The sequence below is a fragment of the Cimex lectularius genome, unplaced genomic scaffold (assembly GCF_000648675.2).
Source record: "Cimex lectularius strain Harlan isolate CLEC.00 unplaced genomic scaffold, Clec_2.1 scaffold41, whole genome shotgun sequence".
Taxonomy (NCBI): domain Eukaryota; kingdom Metazoa; phylum Arthropoda; class Insecta; order Hemiptera; family Cimicidae; genus Cimex; species Cimex lectularius.
In genome coordinates, this window is record NW_019393011.1 from 796,672 (window position 1) to 818,711 (window position 22,040).

At 33.4% G+C, this 22,040-nt stretch overlaps 1 protein-coding gene across 31 annotated transcripts in view; it reads right to left on the reverse strand.

Annotated features, from left to right (window-relative positions):
- Positions 1-22,040, reverse strand: part of LOC106663853 (calcium/calmodulin-dependent protein kinase type II alpha chain) — a 76,067-nt gene that overhangs the window by 12,355 nt on the left and 41,672 nt on the right. For 19 of the 31 annotated variants that reach the window (XR_002910829.1, XR_002910828.1, XM_014389033.2 and 16 more), the window contains exons 2-12: positions 6,491-6,585; positions 3,677-3,763; positions 3,366-3,425; positions 2,664-2,718; positions 2,418-2,556; positions 2,181-2,283; positions 1,824-1,907; positions 1,660-1,754; positions 1,473-1,595; positions 1,325-1,408; positions 1,192-1,252 (exon numbers count right to left, since the gene is read on the reverse strand). Coding sequence is in view for 29 of the 31 variants with exons in the window: in XM_014389033.2 (XP_014244519.1) it covers positions 1,192-1,252; positions 1,325-1,408; positions 1,473-1,595; positions 1,660-1,754; positions 1,824-1,907; positions 2,181-2,283; positions 2,418-2,556; positions 2,664-2,718; positions 3,366-3,425; positions 3,677-3,763; positions 6,491-6,585 (986 nt within the window). In the remaining 2 variants the exon portion in view is untranslated. The remainder of the gene's footprint in view (positions 1-1,191; positions 1,253-1,324; positions 1,409-1,472; positions 1,596-1,659; positions 1,755-1,823; positions 1,908-2,180; positions 2,284-2,417; positions 2,557-2,663; positions 2,719-3,365; positions 3,426-3,676; positions 3,764-6,490; positions 6,586-22,040) is intronic. The other 12 variants (XM_014389035.2, XM_014389042.2, XM_014389041.2 and 9 more) reach the window with 4 other exon arrangements.

A 22,040-nucleotide genomic window follows, 5' to 3' on the forward strand; every position in this document is an offset into this window, starting at 1 on the left:
AATTACTTAAAATATTCTGGAAAAAAAGATATATTGAAGCCTTTTAAATAAGCAAATATACCATGTATGCTAAATATTTAAAACAAAAAAACATTTATTTGGCATGATATATATTTATTATTAAAACAATTCATTATTATGGAATAACATCAATTTCATTATCACCTTGACTGAAATGCAGAAAAAATTTACTCTGACCAATTTCCTTGCGATGCCTATTTTTGAAAATTTGGAACATATTATTTTTATTTTATTCACGATCATATAATTTAAAAAACAAACTAATTATAAGAAATGTTTGTAAGAAAAAGAGCTAAGTTAAAGGGAAAGTTTGTAATAGTATAGAATCATTGTTAAGATAACAGATAAGATTTCTGTGCACAAAACAGTAGGCTGAGACAGCATGCTTTTTTTTTGGAATTTAGTGCGGGAAAGTAAATGGATAAAAAAGTTGGACTTTCTTCCTTTTGAGAAGAAAGTTGACCTGTCTTAATTTAAATTAGCATAAAGGGAAGCTTTTAAAAATTGAAACATAAGATTTGATCAATAGTATATTTTTGTCTAATGTGTTGTGGAAAAAAATGAGAAAGAATTATATTTTAAAATGAGAAGAAAATCAAATTAAGATTAGCTTCTATTAAAAATAAAATAAAATAAACTAGGTTTAGTTTTTTATAGTTTTATTATTAGTTTAGAAGAGAGAAAAATAAGGTTTTTGTTTTTCATTGTTTTCAGTGTTTCTCTGAACCAGGAGAGACATTAGAAGCTACCGATTGTACTGATCCCCTTTCATGGTGAATAGCATCTTCATCTAAAAAAATAAATTGAACAAATTACACCGGTTCTGAATTAAGAAAAGTAGATTTAAATATGTAATATGATCCAAGCAGGTGCAAGCAAAAGTATATGTTCTTATTCTTTGAACATGCAGAAATAAATGTGCCAATGTCAAATTTAAAACTAGTTAATTATAAAAAAAAAATTAAACCATAAAAACATGTAATGAATAAAACATAAATTGGGAATTTTTTTCAAATCCAAACAGAAAAACAAGGTATTGAGTGGTAAAACACGATTTTCTAATTGAGCAATCAGAATTCTTCTACTCAACATAAAACCTGTGACAAAAAAAATGATGAAAGGGTAGAAGATACCATTGTTTGTATTTTGGGGCCTGCCTGGTATACGTACCATCAGTATCATACTTACTGGAGAAATTTCTTGTTGCTAACATCGTCGTAAGGATTGCACCCTAAAATCAAGGGATAAAGTTGTTGAAAATGTATAAAATTATTTTTCAAGTATAAAAAAAAATCAGTCATACCTTAAGTTTACGCCTAGCGTTAAATTTCTTCAAGCAGTCTACAGTTTCTTGTCTATGCACCAATGAGGCAACTCGTTCTCGTTGCTACAGAATAATATAAATTACGTACACATTAAAACCAATTGTTATATTTTAAAAATATAATTACGCATATCCATGGATGTTTTAGTGCTTCAGACGCTGTTATTCGCTTTGTCGGGTTAACAGTTAACATTTGATTGATTAGGTTTTTTGCATCGGGTGTCACCGTGTCCCATTCAGGTGAGGGGTACTATGTACAGTAAAATTTACAAAATGAAAATAATATAACGTACTTCCTTATAGAACATACTCACATCATAAGCTCCTGCTTTGATTTGTCCATACAGTCTGTGTTGGTCTTCATCCCAAAATGGAGGATAACCAACAAGTAAAATATATAGTATAACGCCTAAAAATTAAATTGATTAATACAGGCTCATTTAATCCGGAAATATCACATATAATTTAGTCAACCAACCACAGGCCCAAATATCAACTGGTTTGCCGTACGGCTCCTTTTTAAGTACTTCTGGTGAAAGATATCCTGGAGTTCCAGCAAATCCTGAAAAAAATCTCATATTAATTTAGAATAACAGTATTTTTAGTTATGTTTTAACTAATACAACAAAGAATGATTATTGACCTAAAATTATTGTGGACAGACAACTCTGACATAATTGTAAATAAATAAAAAATGAGAGTCAGTAGTGTTATTGTTGGAGTGCAAATCTAACTTTTTACATACTAACATCTATTTAATCATGTACATAATGTAATCCATCTATTTGCTAATACTAAAACTGATTTATCTTAGCTTATGTTGGATGTAACTTACCAAACCATGCTTGTTGTTCTCCTGTGACTTCAATTGCTAAACCAAAATCAGCTAACTTGACTGCTGCACCTTTTGCTTTACTTGCTAATAGTAAATTTTCAGGCTGTCAACAAAAAAACAAAAAAAACATTTTCACTATTCACTAAAGTTTGATAAAAAAATAATATAGTATTTTAGTAAAGTAAAATTACTTTATATAAACTTTAAATAATTGATTGTTAAATAATAAATGTGTACCTTTAGATCTCTATGAACTACTCCATTTTGATGGCAGTGATTAACACTTTCTAAAATCTGCTGAATGCAGTGTGATGCATCAGCCTCTGAGTAAAATTCTCTAGCTACAATATCCTCAAATAATTCCCCTCCAGTAACTCTGCAAACAAGGTATCAAATGTAAACTTGACGAGTGATAAATATTCTAAATAAATTTTTCCGTGTATAACTATATTATGATAAATAAATAGTAATAATTTTACTTACAGGTCAAACACGAGGTAATGGAAATTCTCTTCCTGAATACTGTCATGCAGTCTAACTGAAAACAAATTATTATCAGAAATTGTTAATAATAAAGAATAAAAGTAATACAAATTATGGCCAAAACAGAACTGGATGTAGACAATCAAAAACACATTTTTATAAAAAGTAGTCTTTATTAAAAAAAAAAAAAAATAAAATAAAATAAAATAAAATAAATAAAGACTACTTTTTATGACTGGCACTCTCAACACAACACGCAAGAATGACACAACTACACGGAAACAAACACTTTGAGCCCTGAAGATGATCTCAATAAAGATCGTACGTTGGCACGATAAAAAAAATGTTTTTCTAAAACCTACGTCACACCAGACTGCATCTCACGATCTCCAAATAATCATTAACTAACTGTCAATAAATACCACACATTACTACTTTTTATGAAAGTGTGTTTTTGGTTGTCTACGTCTCTGGAATAGAGTGGATCCAAATAAAAAATAAAATCTAACAACAATGTACAGAATAAAGTAACAATAATATTATCAATCTATCATATATAGTTTCTTTTGAACTGGATGTTTTACCTTTAGTTATTAAAAAAACAAACAAAACACCTAATAATATCAAATTTTGGATGTAATTTATTGAATATTATGATACAGTTATTTCATTCATAATATTAAATATAATGTTTTGGCTTACCAATATTTGGATGTTGCAATTTTCTGCATATCCTTGCTTCTCTTTCAAGCTTCTGAAAGTCTATAAAAAGTCAGTTGTTTAAAAAGACATCAAATAAAATTGTGATTATAAAATCTTTAAAAATGTGGCTGTATTGGAGATAATTATTAAATATTTGACATTCGTATAAGGTTTTTGAAAACATAAAAAATTAGCTTTTTTAATTAGCAATGTCGTTAAAAATTTACAAAAATCATGGTATTTATTGTGGTAGTTTAAATACTAAAATCCTTTTTAATTAACTGACCTAAATGAATAAAAATAAAAGTTACAGATTATGAATTTACTGCTTTCCTGAAGGGTCCAAAGACCTTTTCTAGGGTAATACCTGAGAAGTTCATTTAACTTGATTTCTTCATCTGCAAATGATTGAAATTCTGATTTATAATTGTTCATTAAAAAAAAATTGCTTAAAAAATATTAGGGCATAATTAAATCTAAAAATAAAGGGAATTCTTGGCTAATTTATTAATGAGTTTTGCTGGACAAGCTCCATTTCATGCAGTCTGTTGGTAAAAAGTACAGATATATCGAGCTTTCAGAAGAAATAAGTAGGTGTGCGAAACCCACAAATGGGATTAGAAGATTTTAGACAACAGACTTTGGAACTTCTTTTGCCCTCAGTGCCCAATAACTCAATAAAGCATTACTAATCAATAAGGGATCCTTTCAAAATGGATAAGCCAAGAAAGAGGGTCCATATAACGGGATGAATTTATAAAGCTTTCTCACTCCTACAGAGGCTTTCATACATAGGAGGATCACTCTGGGGAATCAGACCCTCGGTGCAAATAATAATTGATTAATAAATATTATATTTTACCTGAAATAATAATTTATTGAAGTTTTTTGAGACAATTGTGACAAATTTATTATCAATTAGAAACTGACTTTTTCATTTACTCTACATTTTTCATTTACTTTTTTTTTTCATTTACTTTTTACATTTCTTTTTATATTTTCTTTTCTTTTTATATTTATATTCATTTTCTTTTTACATTTTACATTTCTTTTTCATTTACTCATACATTTTAAATGAATGACTAATATTGAAAAGAATAATTCAGACAAAAATTTCAATTTATTTTTCTGCTGGAAATATTGTTCTTGTGGGACATTGCTCCAGAGATTCACCAACCATTCTTGGGGGATGTTCTGTAAAGCTATTTCAAATATCTTGCAGAGAAATCAAAACATAATAATAATTATTGTCTGGCTTTTAGAACCAGATGAAAGAATAAAATATTGCTAGTCGTGAACTTTTATAAACTGGTCAAAGGAAATGAATCAGAGCATCAGAGCACATAAATTGGACTATTTAAATCAATTAGCTCGTTTTAAAATTTTTTAAATTATCCGACAGTTACGTATCATATTGGTCTGACCATCCTCACTGATTTTTGTTCGTTCAGACAGGTTTTGCCTTTTTGCCACCTTCAGCGTCTGGGTATTCTAGTTGGTCTTTTTTGATCTTCAGTCAATTTTCTTTTTAATTTGTATAATGTTTTAAATGCTGTAAGTGATGTTTGTAAGTTATTGTTAAGTTGGTTTTTTTTATTGTTGTAGTTGATCTTTGCTCCTTTTTCTTTTAAATTTGTATAATGTTTTAAATGCTGTAAGTGATGTTTTAGTTATTGTAAAGTTGTTTTTTTTATTGTGCTAGTTAGTCTGATCTTTGGCCCTTTTTATTTTTAATTTGTGTAATGTTTGAAATGTTGAAAGTTATTGTTCAGTTTTTAATGTTCTAGTTGGTCTTTTTGATTTTTGGTTGTTTTTCTTGTTAATTTGTATAATGTTTTAACTGCTGTGAGTAATGTTTGCAAGTTATTGTGAAGTCAGTTTTTTTATTGTTCTAGTTGGTTTTTTTAATCTTCGATCCTTTTTATTTTTCATTTGTGTAAAGGTTTAATGTTGTTTGTGAGTTATTTTTTCTTTGTGTATTTATGAGTGATTTTTTAGTGTTGAATGTGTTATGTTTATATATTTATAAGTTTTTAAGTATGTCCATTTTTTATCATTTTTGTATGTGGTGTAGAAGTTTCATACTTGTATTGTCGATGGTTCGTGGTTGTTTTCTATTAGGTGTTTTATGTAATTCGATCATTGTCCCTAAATGATTTGATATGTTCTTTGTATCTGTCTTTTATTTTTCTTCTGTCTGATGTATTTGTCTCTGCATTGACATATTAGTGTGTATGTTTTTTTTTCTAATTGATCTGACTTGTCGATGTTTTCTTAGTAATTTTCCTATTGTGTTTGTGATTTTCAGTGATGCTTTTGTGCCTAATTTGTATAATAAGTTAATTTTTTACGTTTCTTTCCTAATGTGTATTATTGTATTCCTTTTAGTATCGGTTTTTGTGGCGATGTTTTGTTTATTTTGTTGATTGTGTGCTACGGTTGGTATTCTTTTTCGTCTTTGTCTTCAGTGGGATTGATTTGAGTCTGTCTGTCATGTTTTTCAGTGCTGCCATTTTGAATAAGTGTGGGAGGTTTGAGTCGGTTTGTATGATGTCAAAAATATAGTATAGATTTTCATATTGTTCGGTTTCTAAAATATAAGCACAATTTGATAAAATTAATTTGAGGATTTTGCACAATTTTTTAGATGAGTGAAGAAATCAGAGGCTTTTAGAAGATTAATGATTTAAAATTGATAAGTTAAAGCACGATTGCTTGCATAAGCTTGGGCTAGTCATTTAAACATCATATTTTGTCCAACTTATCTGCCTTAGGAACAGGCAGACTATCAGAAAGCAAGGTATAGGCTATAAACGACATAAAAAACAAAAACATAAAAACTATACGACAGCATAATGAACATATGCAAATCCAGCGTCCGTACAAAGGTTCACGCTAATTTAGAAACACTAACCGACGTATAATTTGGTTCGGAATACCGGTTTCATTCGTCAAGCTGAAGGAATTATTACGAAACTCACGAGAGGACCGGTTACTTTTAGACATAGTTATTACAAGAGATTTGGCTCTCTATTTTTCAAGATGTGCTTATAACATATTAACGTTGGTTAATGCTAGAAGAAAATTGTTCGTGTTAAAAATATAAAATGAACTAGGACTTTTACCTCGCGCTGAAAGTTTTTTCGTGTTAATTATTTTCGCCGCAAACTCACAGCCTGTGCACTTTTGCACGCAGCGGCGAACTACGGAGAAAGCACCCCTGTAAATAAAAAATACACATTTTAGTGAACTGTTAATAACAATTAAAAGAGGTGTAATAAAAAGTAAATTCCGTCATTTCCATTTTCAGAAGCAGGAAAGCTATATTGTGAGGTCATACCTGAATGAGTAGAACGACCCTTTTCAAAAAGTGAATCGACATACTCATCCCACCTCAATTATTTCTAGCAAAATTACAAGACAGAAGAAAGCAGGGAATGCGCGGAATCACGGTAAAATGTAATTGAAGGTAATGATGACAAGAAATTCATTATATTTGAAATCAGGTACCAATTCCGGTAATGGAGTCATCATAAAAAATACCATGGTTAAACCAATATATTATGAAATTATGGAAATTAAAAGAAACATCAAGTTTTTGCTTTTTTGTTTCTTTTACGGCCAAAAAAACTGTGAAATTCTGTGAGAGAAATCAAGATCTATATAATTATATAAAACACGACTCGCAAGAATGGCACAATTACACAGAAAACAAACACTTTGAGCCCTGAAGATGATCTCAATAAAGATCGAAACGTTGGCACGATAAAGAAATTGTTTTTCTGAAACCTACACCACACCAGACCGCATCTCACGATTTCTGAATAATTATATAAAACCCTGTATACCTGACAAAAATATTGTTGTTTTGTAACTCATAATTTTTAAACATTTAAAAAACAACCCTCTTTCATTTTCCTTTTTTTAAGTATCTTCGGATAATAATTAAAACAGCTCAAATATCTTAAAACAATAATTACGGATGTACCAGAAGAAATTATAAATAATTTGATAGAACCATAATGTATTTTGCCATTATTAATAAATTTGTAACAATTTTAATGCCCATCACGGTAAAATTTAATTGAAAATAATGATGACAAGAAATTCATTATATTTGAATGTATTTGACAGGTATCAATTCCGGTAATGGAGTCATCATAAAAATACCATGGTTAAACCAATAAATTATGAAATTATGAAAATTAAAAGAAACATCAAGTTTTTGCATTTTTGCTTCTTTTACGGCCAAAAAACTATGAAATTCTGTGAGAGAAATCAAGATCTATATAATTATATAAAACCCTGTATACCTATCAAAAAGATAGGACAAAATTATTGTCCTTTTGTAACTCATAATTTGTAAACATGTAAAAAACAACCTGCTTTCATTTTCCTTCTTTAAGAATCTTCGGATAGTAATTAAAACGGGTCAAATATCTTAAAACAATAATTTCGGATGTTCCAGAAGGAATTATAAATAATTTGATAGAACCATCTTGCGATTATTAATAAATTTGTAACAATTGTGCCCGTTGAAAGTTTATTGCCTATCAATTCTTACTACATCGATCTCTATGTCGATCTCTTAGATTAAATTATATCGTTGTATTTTTATTTTTATTATTTCTTTAAAATAATAATAAAAAGTACAAAAAAATAAATACAAGGCGCCCTTTGAAATTTTTAATATACTTGTCTTTTCAGTAATTTTAACGCTGATATTTTTTTACATTTCAGGTATTTATTAACAGATTTGGTTAAAACACAAAAACAAAACAACAAAATTAATAAAAAAAAGAAACAATCCCTTTTGTGCATGTACATAAAACATTATAAAACAAACTTAAAAATATTTAATAGGTAATCTCCTCTGGCTCTTATTACACACTGTAATCTTCTCAGTCTGCTCATAATTAAGCCTTTAACAACTTCTTGAGAAATTTCATCCTGAATCTCAACTAGTGTAATTTTCAGCCCAGCTAAGGTTATTTTAGCTTAGCTAGGGTTATTTCTTCGTTTTACCCAAGTCCGAGCTCGTCCCAAAAGTACTCAATGGAGTGCAAATCAGGGATACAGGTTGGCCTTCTTAGTGTAAATATTGACATCTCGAAAGTACTTCGTAACACTGGTGGCGACAGTTGGTCTTGCATTATCTTCCGTAAACAAAAATTTCTAGTCAATAACAGGAGCAAATGGCACCGCATATTCCTCAAGAATTTCTGCCACATAGATTTCTGCATTAAGTGACGGCCTATTAAAAACTCCGTTTTCACCTCCAAACAAATTCCATTCTACAACAACTGAACCATCTCTGAACGACCCTCTTCCGGCGATATGGCAGGTTGTGGAGCTCTACAGTAGCTCGATAAACAAAGGCGTCCGTCTGGTGAACAGAGAGAGAAAAATTAGGACTCGTCTGAAAACAGCATTTTTTTTACAGAATCTGTCCAATTTCGGTTTCCCTTGCAAATCGAAGAGGTCCTGACGATGGTTTCTTCTAAGAGGTACATTCCTTATAGAATGTAGATTCATTTATGCAAGCCTCCTTTTTACTGTTTCAGCGTTTACAAACTCGCACAGTTCGAAGTCTTGGAGACGTTTCGGAAGCAGTGGAAAAGCGATTTTTCAGAGTGTGAAATATGATAAATCGGTCGTCACCTGTCCCCCCGGCTCTTGGGTGTCCCTCCTGGTCTCCGAATGTACCTTGCTGTCTCCTGGTACCACTGAATTCCTGACATCCGTCATTTTAAATAAACCTAAAATTCTTTTTCTTCCATCCTCAACTAGTACAATGGAACGGGCAACTTATTTGCTGATTATGAACATTTTCGTAATCGTTTTGTTTTAGCCACCTACACAATAAAGGCATTTTTAGATGCCCTCGGTGATGATTTATATTGTGGAGACTTTAAATCAAATTAGGATTTAAGCAATTTTGCCTCACAATAGGTGACAAAAACAAATACTTTCCATCTACATCTAATTACAAATATTAAATCATTTTTGAAGTAATCATTTTTGAAATATGGCCAAAACAGTGTACAATTAAAAAATAAATAATTTTCAGGCTACTTTTTTTGTGGATCAGTAAAGTTTATTTTCTCACTCATACTTAAGTTATTTTCCTTATTGTATACATATAATTTTTTAATTTTTAAATAATGTATACTTTTATTATAATGTTTTTAGAAATGTAGATCTGTCTGTCTACCTTTCTCACTCTCAATCTATTGTTTTTTCTCATTCCTGTGCCTTCTTTCTCTCGTTCTCCCATTTCTCCCTCTCTCTCTTTCACACACACACACTCTCTCCTTCACTCTATTGTTGTTCTCATTGCTGTATCTTTTTCCTACTGTTTCTCTTACTTTTTTTTCTCTCTCTCTCTCTCCCTCTCTCCCTTTTTACAAAGGATGCTGTAAAAGGCATCTCAAGACCGCCTCAGTACCTTTCACTAAATTGAGTATAAATTGTAACCCCATTTAATCTCATATTTTATCATTTTAATCATCATTTTCATATTATATATAAACGTTGCATGTACCATTAACCTAATGGGGGCCAGCTAATGGGAGGCACAAGGCATGCTCCATGTCCACTGTAATAACTTACTGTTGCACTCACGACTCTGTGAAATACGTTAAATGTTTTAAAAATATTAATTAAACTTTGCTTATTGATTAAGATCTCACATTAGCATATGATTTTGGCGGTGACAACTACGTGGGAACTTACAATTAAATGATAATAAGATCCCAATTAGCCTGGAATTAGAGACATATTATAGCCAATGTAATTTGTAAAACAGTCATATTTGTTGGTACGTGTATTCCGTAAAGAAAACATTATATTCATAAAATCTGCTGATGGGAGATCTCATATGAATATTAAAATTTGCGAAAATTGGATATTCATAGTCATATTTAGATTGCTTTGGTTGACTTTTAGGCACAGTTTTTAGCGTTTAGCTTTAGCTTTTTTAGCGTTTTTAGCTCATTATTTTTTGAGACCGGTTGTTTAATAATTTGTTGGATTCGTGAGGAGCGGACAAGAATGAGGTAGTTTTGAAAAACACCTTTTTCATTTTTTGCCGACGTTTCGATCTTTATTCGGATCATCTTCAGGGAATAAAGTATGGCTAATCTTGAAGATGACCGGAATAAAGGTCGAAACGTCAGCAAAAAGGTGTTTTTCTATCGCAAGATGGTGGAAAAGGGACAGGTGGACTACAGAGAAAAATTCACTTAGGACCAATTGGTTCAGCCAGTATAAGCGATAAATTTGTTTACATCGACGTTATTGGCCTTCAAAAGACTACGGTCCTTTCTTGTAATAACACTTTTATTAATCAATTGGAAGATCTAGCAGCTGTGGAACTATGAGTATAATTTTTTTTTCATTAAATAAAATAACAATATGGCTCACGGGAAGTAGGATTTTTACTATATAAAATGCGCTGAATAGTCATCCCGATATTATTTATTGACCCTACCGATTTGGGAATATGAATTCCACTAGTACTAAAATAGCCTGTTTCCTCCGTAAACTCCCTTGTCCGAATAATTTAATATCATTTATATTAAAAAGCCATCAACCGATCAATCAAAGACTAGGCACAACGTTATGAAATTATTTACAAAAGCGAATCCATTGCAATTTTAAATCGCTTTGAAATTAGAACAGCGAATACCAATCGATGCTTTATTCAACATTGAAAATCGGAATTTCCAATCCAAACTAATAAAAAATCGCCATGAAAAGAATAAGCCTTGACTCATTTTGAATATCACACTATATCCAGTTAATATGAATTTTGAAGTTTAATTTGATCAACGTTACAATGTTCATTTTTAATTATACAACGTATTTTTCTAATACTTCGTAAGATACCTAGATACTTTAAGAAGAAAAAATTTCTACGAGGTAGTGAACCTGTAGCTCGTTCGTTCCCGATTCGCGCAGATTTTACCTACCAGACGATTCATGGCGCCTTTGTGCAATTTTTGCCAAAGGTCTTTTTTTACGAGGAAAATTACAGACTGGATAAAAATAGCTCAATGGCTAAACGAGTCTGATAGACAAAACCAGAAAAAACATGATTGATGATCAAACAATATCTCAAAGCAGAATAATTAACCCACTGATATAGAGAAATGAAACAAAAATTTTATTGTATTTATTACGAGGATTTTAGAATAAAAAAGTAATGGTTGATTATACAAAATAACGGATAATCATATTCCAGGCTTATTTGTTTTCTATTAGTAAGGTTGTTTCAGTTCATTAGGTATGAGGAAGGACCAGACCACAAGTTCATCACCCTCAAACCCAAAGAGTAAAACTCAATATTTCCTACAAAGCTCTAATTTTTTCACGAACTGTCATTTTTCTCAATTGCAATATCATTTGGGAACAGGTGGAACAAAAAGCACTCTGATTATGGGTTGTTTAACCAGAATTATTACCATCCGTGTCAAGTCCAGAAAAGGTATGTTTTCTCATTTTCATGAAAAACAGAAATTTAAGACTTTCAATTTGTACCCGGCGTCGGTAGGTGTAACTGCTATGGAGATACGGCGTTCGTCACTGTAAGGTAAGGTACCGGGCACTGAGTTCGAACCCGACATACTTACAAATGGGCTTTTTTTCAAAACTTTTATAAAACGTAAAATTGGTTTTGCAATTGTTACGAAGGCTTACTGAAAATTCATGTTCAATCAATCACGCTGAACTGCCTTTCCAAAGCCTTAGCCTTGTCAAAACATAGCAATACAAAATTGGGCTACAGTACAGCCACAGTTTGGACATTGCTTTCCCGTATACTCGGTCGTCCTTAAAAGGACAATGAGGATCTTTAACGTCCGCACCTAGGCTTCCAGATCGGACGTTTTGATTCTCAAGATGAGAGCTGACGCATCTTCGCATACGACAGAATGGTGTTACTGCCGCAGCGTTGGTGTAGAGGCAGCCGGGCCCGAGGGGCCAAGACAACTTCGCTCTCCGCTTGTTTATTTCGAGTGGTCGGGCCCACATTAAGCATCGAACCGTATGCCGCGCGCAAAGGGCTACCTAAGCCGAAATACATCAGCCTGGTCTCCCGCGCACTCCCTAGATAGAGAAGACCACTCTACCTCCGCGAGAAGTGGGGCTTCCCTAGCGTAAAAACTACCGGATCCGCTCCGGCCGCGGTTTTGTTTAAAGTGGAATTGCTCTAACCACCCCCTAGAGGAGCCTACACCTACGTGCATATTCGAGTAGGAGCAACCGATTCACTACCTGTTCCCATCCGCCACTACTCACGCATTCGAGGGTCTTTTCAGCACAATCATAGCGTCCTCAACGCTTATACGCTGCCGTCCGATCCGCCGTATCCCGTGAAGCCGAGTGCATAACGATGGTCATGCGCAAGTTTCGTGCGAAGGTCACAGTTACAAGACATCCTATTCTCTAAGTACCCGCCAGGGGTCTCGCCACGGCCAACTACGAGTCCATTCCCATTGTAACAGGGGCTGAATCTTGGAACATTTCTGTTACCCCGTAGTACAGATGGTTTTGCACTCTATCCCGTCTATGCAGACAGGATCTGGTGCCCTAACCCTCGTGTGCCTCTGATAAGGCACCCGCCGACCTATGCCGACCCGAGGCCGACACGAATATTGTGCTTTAGAGAGGTTGCCAGGCCCTGAGGGCTACACCATTATTTTGCTCCCGGACACCCCAACGCCAAGGGTTGGGAGGGGTCACAGGAAACAGTGAAGGAACCTGGAGTGAGAAAGGGACGTGGATGAGGACACGAGGTACACCTTTCCTGGCCCTCGAGCCTTAACCACATTGTACCACCCGTCGTCATCGTAGTTCCACACTAAGTGGGCCACAACTCCCTGGGAGGATGCCACAGTTTGGACGTCAATTTTCAATTCAAACAAACGGTTGAGCAAATTAGAAATCAAAGTAGCCTAGAACTTACACATGCTATCAGTGCTTGTGCCGTATAAAATTTCACTGACAAAACCCTCTGATATGATCAGACAGCTAGCACGTCAAGAGGTCACAGCCTAAATAGTCAGTGAGTAAATCCGGAATCTCCAAAACTTGAGAAAACACAACAACCTGACATTACTTGGGTACCTGGATACAAAGGAGTTTTGGATAATGAAAAAGCAGGTATGATCAGATGAGATCTGTAAGACCAACTGCCAAGCACCTATAAGTGGGAGAACAGATTTATAGATTATGTGGGATACGGCCTCTTTACGATCTGAGCGCAGCGATCAGAGCCTTGTAGCATATTTTTCATCTCCATTTTTTTATTCTTGACTACTCGTTAAGCTTGAAGCTTTTTCAAAGGCTCCCATGTGTATCCTTCAAGCCCTGGCTTTTCTTCTCCCAGGAATAGGAATCTCAGCCTTTACAGGCCCTCGCACCAACAAGGGACGTATTAAGTTATTTCTCCTTGACAATATCTGCCCAGGCTGACACTGCGAGTCTATACATATGCCTCCGGTGTCTGCAGTGTCCAGTTAAGTTCAACTATTATTCTAGTCCTAGCACGTCCTAGATTTAGTAGTTCTGCCAAGTGGGATAACAAGATGAAACACACAACCCCCCACATATTAGAATGGGTCCACACAAAATTGGCAAACACATTTCTACAGTTAGACAAGTAAACTCAGGTGAGTGGTACTAGTTTATAAAAATGTATTTATTCTTCTTTTGTCAAAAATCTCTTCTGCAACTCCAATATTTTTCCAAGTGCCATTGAGTCGGCAATGTCCAGTTAACTAAGACTTATGCAGAGTGTATTCGGTGTTGATATAGCAGGTCTTGTATTAAATTTTAACAAAACGTCAGCACGTATGAGTCGTCAGTCAATTACGTTTTGTGTGGCAGTTTGAAATGTTTACAAAAAGGTTTTGGTCCTGCTGTACTGCTGAAGACCTCCTCCTGGTTAATGTATGGACCTTCGTAACCCTTCTCTTCTGTATGCTCTGGGACCAAGTAGGAATATTTTTTTGTATTCCTAGTTTTCTCAGAGCACCCACGCAGCCCCGTGATCTTACTTCATGTGAGGTATCAGAATAGACAGCAATATCTTTGCCTTCTATCCATAGCTTTTTTTATCGCTCTCAAACCACACTGTAGATGGTAGATTTGAATTTATAGTATCAAGAAGGGTCATTATAACTTAATTTTCATATTGCAAGACTTTATTATTTATTCTAAGTCGTATTTTTTAAACTGGGCAATGGTAAACATCAAGTTTATTTCCATATCTTAGGATAGATTATTTATTGGTAGGCTTCCTCGCCAATAAACGGGAAGAGAAATGTGAGTATGCACTGAGCCGAGGCTAAAGTTTCCGATGCTTTTTGCATACAAATGATCTCCGGCCAGGATATAGCCGCGAAAAAAATATGGCATCACAACAACCTCAATAAGAAACACCGCTGGCTTTTCACGCTCGACTGATCAAATGCACATCCCGATGATTTTTATGATTTATACGACAGTAAATCAGCCACGACGGTAAACGATCTGATCTATCAGGCCCGAGTTCTTCCAGAGGGGGCGGAGTGACTTTCTCCTGAAGGGGTGACCCACATCCCGGTGTTGAAGAGGTAGTAAAGAGTAGAAGACCACCGAAGTTGGTTCCTCCCCCGTTTACAACCCCTCCCTGTATAAGGATAGTTTCCATGGTAACAGATAGCGTCAGTGGTCGATACCAAGCCTTTCCCAGCTTTGCTACTTCTCTCAAAACTGGGCTAAACCGTCAAATCGTTCATTATCCCCATAATTCCAAAGTACTCAGAGCAGAATTTATTTGTGGTCCACAAAGTATTCATTAGCCACGCTTCACTGATGTTTGTGCAAACACATATTTATTCCCGAATCATATTTTCATCCATAATGGCAAACAATTTCGTATAGATCATAAATTACCAGTGTTTAAAGGTCCTACTAAAGCCCTACTAAAGCACTACTAAAGCCCTCGGGTTACATTCAAAACATCAAAGATGGCACTTCGAATACCGTCTTTTCAGCCTGCATCACACTTGATTTTCAATTATTTATCCATTAATAAATATCAAGGGCTTTTCTTACAGCATTATTGAAATGTGAAATTAACGTTTATACTTAAGATTGTTTACAAAATAATAAATAATTGTTATCATATATGCACTGTATCCTTTTTAAATTAAAAAAAAAACTAACTAAATGTATTAAGACTTAAATAAATAGATTGTGAGATTTACTCTTGGGGCCGGTAGGATGATGAGTTTATTGTTTGGTCTTTTTCGATCATTTTTCTTTAAGAAAGAAAAACATTGAAGAGAGGCAAAATGATCGGAAGACCAAATTGAGGTAAATAAATGGACTTTAATCTAGCAATGAAGCCATCAATAGCTCAATAAATCAAGGGACTGACTCAAATTTGATAGTGGGTGATGGTCTGCAAGTCGGCCAGAACAAGTTGATTAACATGTCTCAAATTTGTCAAGTCTATCCATTACGAAATTTTTATTTGGTTAAATATGATTTATGCAATGAAATAAGAACAAGCATTGTATGAGGTGAATGCATACATGGTTTTTAATTTTTTAACAGATTTTATTAAATATTGCACATCATTGATTTTTTTTAAACTGATTTTTCCAATAGGGGAATTGATGACAAAAATATTACCAAGTTGTCTGATTAGCAATTACAAAAGAAATATAATTATACAAATCTGATAATATACAGACAAATTATATAAACAAAATTTCATCACTACAAAACTGATTAGAGGCACTTGCAGCATAATGTACAGTACATTCAGTACATTTCAACCTCCCCTAGCAGTCTGATTATAAAAGTGTAATTTAATTTTTAATTCTTGCTTTCTATTCACTTTATGCTTATATAATTTTTAAGTGTTTTATTTAGATGAAAAATCCTTTTTAGGTGTTATTATTTAAAGGTGTGTTTATAACCTACTTGTTTTTTTCAATTTTGGAACTATGATATATGGCGTTTATATTTTTACTTTCCAAACGATTATTCACACTTTTTTCTTTATTTTCTTACTTATTTTGTTCAGCTATTATTATTTTTTTTATTTCTATATATAAAGTCACTGTTTTGTTCACATTTATTTTCTTATTAACTAGTTCGTCAAATTTTTAAATTATAAAAATATAAATTATTAAATTATAAATTTTCTAGTATTTTTTCATTTAATTTTCTTATTAACTAGTTTTTTTAAATTATACATAAATTTCCTAGTATTTTTTCATTTAATTTTTTTATTAACTAGTTCGTCAAATTTTTAAATTATAAGAATATAAATTATTAAATTATAAATTTTCTAGTATTTTTTCATTTAATTTTCTTTGCCTAATATTTTTATATTTTTTAAGCCAAAATTGTGTTTTTTGCATCTATTACTTTAAGATAGACCTGTTTTCCTAAATTTTTTATTACACCAATATATGTCATTTCGCAATTCTTACAATTTATTTGTTATATTGCATTATTTTGGTATTTTCATGACATTTAGTTTTAGTAAGTTTTATGTATTATGTATTCATTTAAAATTTAATATTGGTGGCATAATTGGATAAAATGTTTTGTAAAAGTCAGATAAATCATTAATATGATTACAATTTTTTTGTAGAAGTTAATTTTTTTGTTTTATTGTTAAAATCATTCAAATTGTTTTGTTTGACATTTTTTATTCCGTGTAATTATTATGTATTATTTGGATAGGGTATGCGTTATCTAACGTAATCTTTGTAAATGGTAGTTTTTGTTTCTTTTGAATTTTTTATTTATTTATCATTTTAAGTAATTATGCAAAACCGTTATGGATTTATATATAATCAATTAAAATTAATTATTGTAATTATTATAACCAATAATAATTTAATTAAGCCAGATCGAGACGCTTATACGGCTGTAGTTTGGAAAATTAGACATCAAAGGTCAGACAAAGAAAAAATAACGCGCGGAGAGCCGTTAATGACTTCAGCTGTTTCTTGGCTCTTCCGCAATGTCCACATTAGATATACATAATTAATTTTTAGCCATATTTTTTAGATTAAATGAATGAAATCTAAATCTATCTATCTAAAATGTTTAATTAAATAAAAATAAATACGAAAAGGCACGTAGGAAAGCAAAGAGGAGAATCAGACAACTTTCACGTTCAGGAGGATTAAATTTATACAAATCCTCCACTTTCTGACAGCGAGAACTGACAACATGCGAGGGCAAAAGGGTAAACAGACAGCATATGTTCATGCTCGTATTTCCTAATATCCAACCTGATTATTTATGAGTGGCGATGCAAAATCTGCCATATAAACGAAGTAGATAAATTAAACGTATAAATTGTCTCATAAAGGAGCACCCTACACCAATTGTTACGAATATAAAGGTACCAATAAATACAAAATGGGGGCGTCGGTGGCGCTACGATTTACGCGTTGACACGGCGCCCATCACTGTAAGGTAAAGTCCCGAGTTCGAATCCAGCGGCCCTGCATTCGAACACGACTTAGAAAAAAGTCGTGCAAGGCTGCGCTCTCCGGTAGGCCTAACAAAAATCGGAACGACACCCAAAGACAAAACTACCGGACACCGGAATTTTAATGTAAACAAAATTAAACAACACCAGAAATTCACGTTTTACTAAAAAATATTAAATTATGATGATTGCATTTTTTTGTTCCTAGGTTTGCTTTTAAAGTCTTATTAAGAGTAAAATCAGGTAATAAAGTTAAACTTAAATTTATTCTATCACTAAATGATTTTTTTTGTGTGTTTTGGTGAATTTTCTTTTACACCATCATAATTTATTTAAAAAAAAAATTAAAATGTGAATTTCTGATCTAGTTTAATTAGGTTTACATTAAAATAAGTAATTTTTATAAATGATGGTGTAACTACAAATTCTGTGGAAAGAACCATTATTCGCCTTTAAGGCTTCTCCACACGTGGTTTCATTTTCTCTTCCTGAAGTGAGTGTATTTATTGGCGAGAATGTATGAGTGTATGGGTGGGTAGTGGTCGGAATATCGAGTACTCCACAGACCCACCAAACTAGGATAGATATCTCTTTGTGTGTTTTTGGTAGAATGAATGTATTTATTGGCGCGAAAGTGAGTGTGTATGGGTGGGTTGTGCAGGAATATCGAGTACTCCACAGACCCACCGATTTAGGTTAGTATTAGGCTATAATATCTTTTAGAGTGAATGGGCGGAGGCACTGTTGTAATATTAAATGCGCCAGTGGCTCCGCATTTTTTAATTTGTAAATACAGAATGATTGGTTACTGTTTGAGTGAATGTATTTATTAGTGCGATAGTAGTGTATGCATGGGTGGGTCTATGGTGGAATATCAAGTACCCCATAAACCCACCACCTAGGTTAACGTTTTAGATTAATTGTAATTTTAATTGTACATAATGTATGGATGTATTTATTAGCGTGAACGAGGGCGGGTCTTCAGAGGAATATCGAGTACTCTGAAACCCGCATATAGGCTAGGCTAGGATTGAATGTTAGTGAATGAGATAGTTTCAGAGCCTTTTCACCACGTGTGGGAGGGCTAAAAATGTAGAAATAACGTCCCAGAACACAACCAGAAAGATCGCCAGACTTCCTACAGAAAAGCTAATTTAAAAAAAAATAAATAAATAAATAAATAAAAATAAATAAATTTATAAAACGTGAGGTGGAAGAAATGTGAGGTGCCGGCAATAGCCCAGGCAGCTAGCCGGCCGAAAAAACAAACAAAAAAACATTATTTACAAAAAGTGAATTTACTTACTTCATCTTTATTATTTCTATTAAAATAAGTACGTTGTAATCAGGATAACGATAAAAATTGACACTGTTTGAAATAAACACCAAAATACGAGTGAACAATTTTTTTAGTCTTTGCGTATCTTTTGAACTATTTTCAATAGTTCAGATAGTTAGGATTCTGTTTGGTAGATGCTGGATCAGTTACTTCTATCACCACATTTGTCCTGTTAGATAAATCGGAAAAAATATTTGCTTGTAAGGAAGTAGTGATATGTTATGTGTTATGTCTTCTTTGTTGGAACATTCCAAATTCTGTTTCTGTTATTAGTTTTGGAGGATATTCGAATTTTGAAATTTAATAGGAACGAGGTCCATTGATTCTCAGTAAAGTCTGTATTTAAACGCAATTTTACATTGGATTTTAATTGGAAGGAAATTCATATCTACCAAAACTGCACCTGGCATATTTACAAAACTTCTACGTGTAATTAAAAAAACCAAAGGTCATTATTATTCATGGCATCGGTTCAATTTTTCTGACGAGAAACTAACACGTTCAACTGTATTCGAGGCCGAAAAAGAAACATGCGAGGTTCGCCAGGTCAAATTTCGAATCGTCCCTGTTTTAGAATAAGATAAAATTGATATTGTTTACGAGGCAGCTGAAAGTATTCGGGACGCTTGGTTTGAATTAGGCGTGGATTCAATTGAGAAAGTTAGCTTTTCAACTGTGGATTTGATCCGAGACTAAAGAAATAAGCCCGACTGCCAAGGAGTATCTGGAAAGGGGCCAAGTTGTGAGGATGAACAGATAATTGTCCTCCTGGTTCTTTGCATTGTTAAAAACAAAGGGTCCATTACTTTCAGGCTCTTGCATATTTAAGTGTAACGCTAAACGTTCACGGACTAAGTTACGGGAAATAATTACTTGAATATGGATGAATCCGCCAAATAAATCTGCGTTAACGCGGTTAGTTAATCGCAAAACGACGTCCTTATTTGTACTTCAAGCAAACATTGTTATAACTGTTGACCGTTGTACGGTCCGTTTAGTGTCGCTGGTTTTGTAGAGTTTAATACATTATGAGGTGACAACCTTGACTTTATAAATTAGTAAAGGAGTTTGTGTGTTTTAGTTAAATTTAAACGATTTTACGCAACAGCTAATATTTATTGAAACTCCACAAGTGCCTTTTAATGTTGGTGTTTGGTTTAGAATATTTACATATTAAATAGATGGGGTAACACCCCTAACCTAGTCTCATGCCCAAGGAGTCTTTATATCGGGTGCCATGCCTACTCGCTCCCTGTAAGGGGGATAACTCCTCATCCATGTGAGACACACTGAGCTTAATCTTTAAAAAGAAATTAAATATAAAGAATTTCAATTTTTCTAGCTTCACCAAATTATATAGTGAGCTTAATAGAGCAAATATTTGTTCGAGTTGCCAAACCATTGGATTGTTGAAATCCGTCAAATTCCGTCCAAAATCCCAAACTTTAAAGGGCAACGGAATCGTGTCAAATCCTAGAGCTTTCACCCCTTTCCGTTTAAAGTTTGAGTAATACAAGAATCCAAAACTTCCCACTCCTTCACTGTTTAGGTTCTCAAAGGGTGAAAAGTTATCTTAAGGAAACACAACCTATTCTTTGTCAGATTTCAGAGTTCTTAGCCAATTTCAGAAGTGAATGGACACAACCGGCTTTAATTTCCCCGGAGGATCGATCATCAAAGCCATTGGACCCAAACGAACTTAACATGGTTAGTGGTCCAAGGAGGGGAACCCCTTTTCCGATTACCGGGATTAGAAATTACTGCAAAGATCTGTCCAAGAGGCAGAAGAGTAACCCCATCAAGATCCTCTTCACTCCCATCAATGCCGATTATCTCACAGCTTATCCACCCACTTATAATAATCTTTTTATTTAGCTTTTATTAGTTATAGATTTTTTTCAACCTTTTTAACATTAACCAAGAAGACTTTTAGGGATTGTACACTCAACGCCAGAAAAAAAATCAGTTTACTTTAATTAAAATTCCATTTGTATTTTTCATACTACTCACCCATTTTTTAAAACAAGGACCGGAGTTAGATAAAATAAAAATCTTTTGGTCTCGAGGCACAAATTGTCCTGTTTTAGCCATTTCATATCCCCGCAGTGTAAAAATACAAATTCCAAATAATGCACCAACAGGAGAAAAAAATCTATAGTTAATTTGCCCTTCACTAGGGTTATAAGCAGGGTGATACTGCAAAATTACCCATGTATTACGACTTGTGAGACTATCACTGTCACTGGATTGAAGATCCCATGGCCATCGCCTCTTCAGACAGCGAGGATGCTTTGGGGGAATCCGTTGGGAAACAAAACTGAGCATCAAGGATAGTTTGAGGGAACTCGTTGAAGTTGAATCTAAGGATTTATAGTGGCTGGGATGGTTTTTATAAAACATGCGGTAACTGGAATGTATTATATCTTGGACTAAAAATATTTAGGTTTGCATGGGTAGTTTAGTTGGATATAAAACAGAGCATCAAGGATGATTTGAAGGATCTCGTTGAAGTCGGATCTGATGTTTCATAGCGGCTGGGATGGTTTTTATAAAACATGATGTAACTGGAGTGTATTCTATCTAGGAGTGCAAATATTTAGGTTTGTTAGGATGGTTTAGTTGGACACAAAATAGAGCATCAAGTATGGTTTGAGTGAACTTGTTGAAATTGAATCTAAGGATTTACTGGCTGGGATGGGTTTATAAAACTTCCAGTCCGTCAATCCTTATCGTCTTCTCTAAACTGTTCTAAATCAACCTTATATTTATATATTTGTAATAATGTAAGTCAGAGGGTTTATCAAAAGTGTATCATGTCACACGTTTT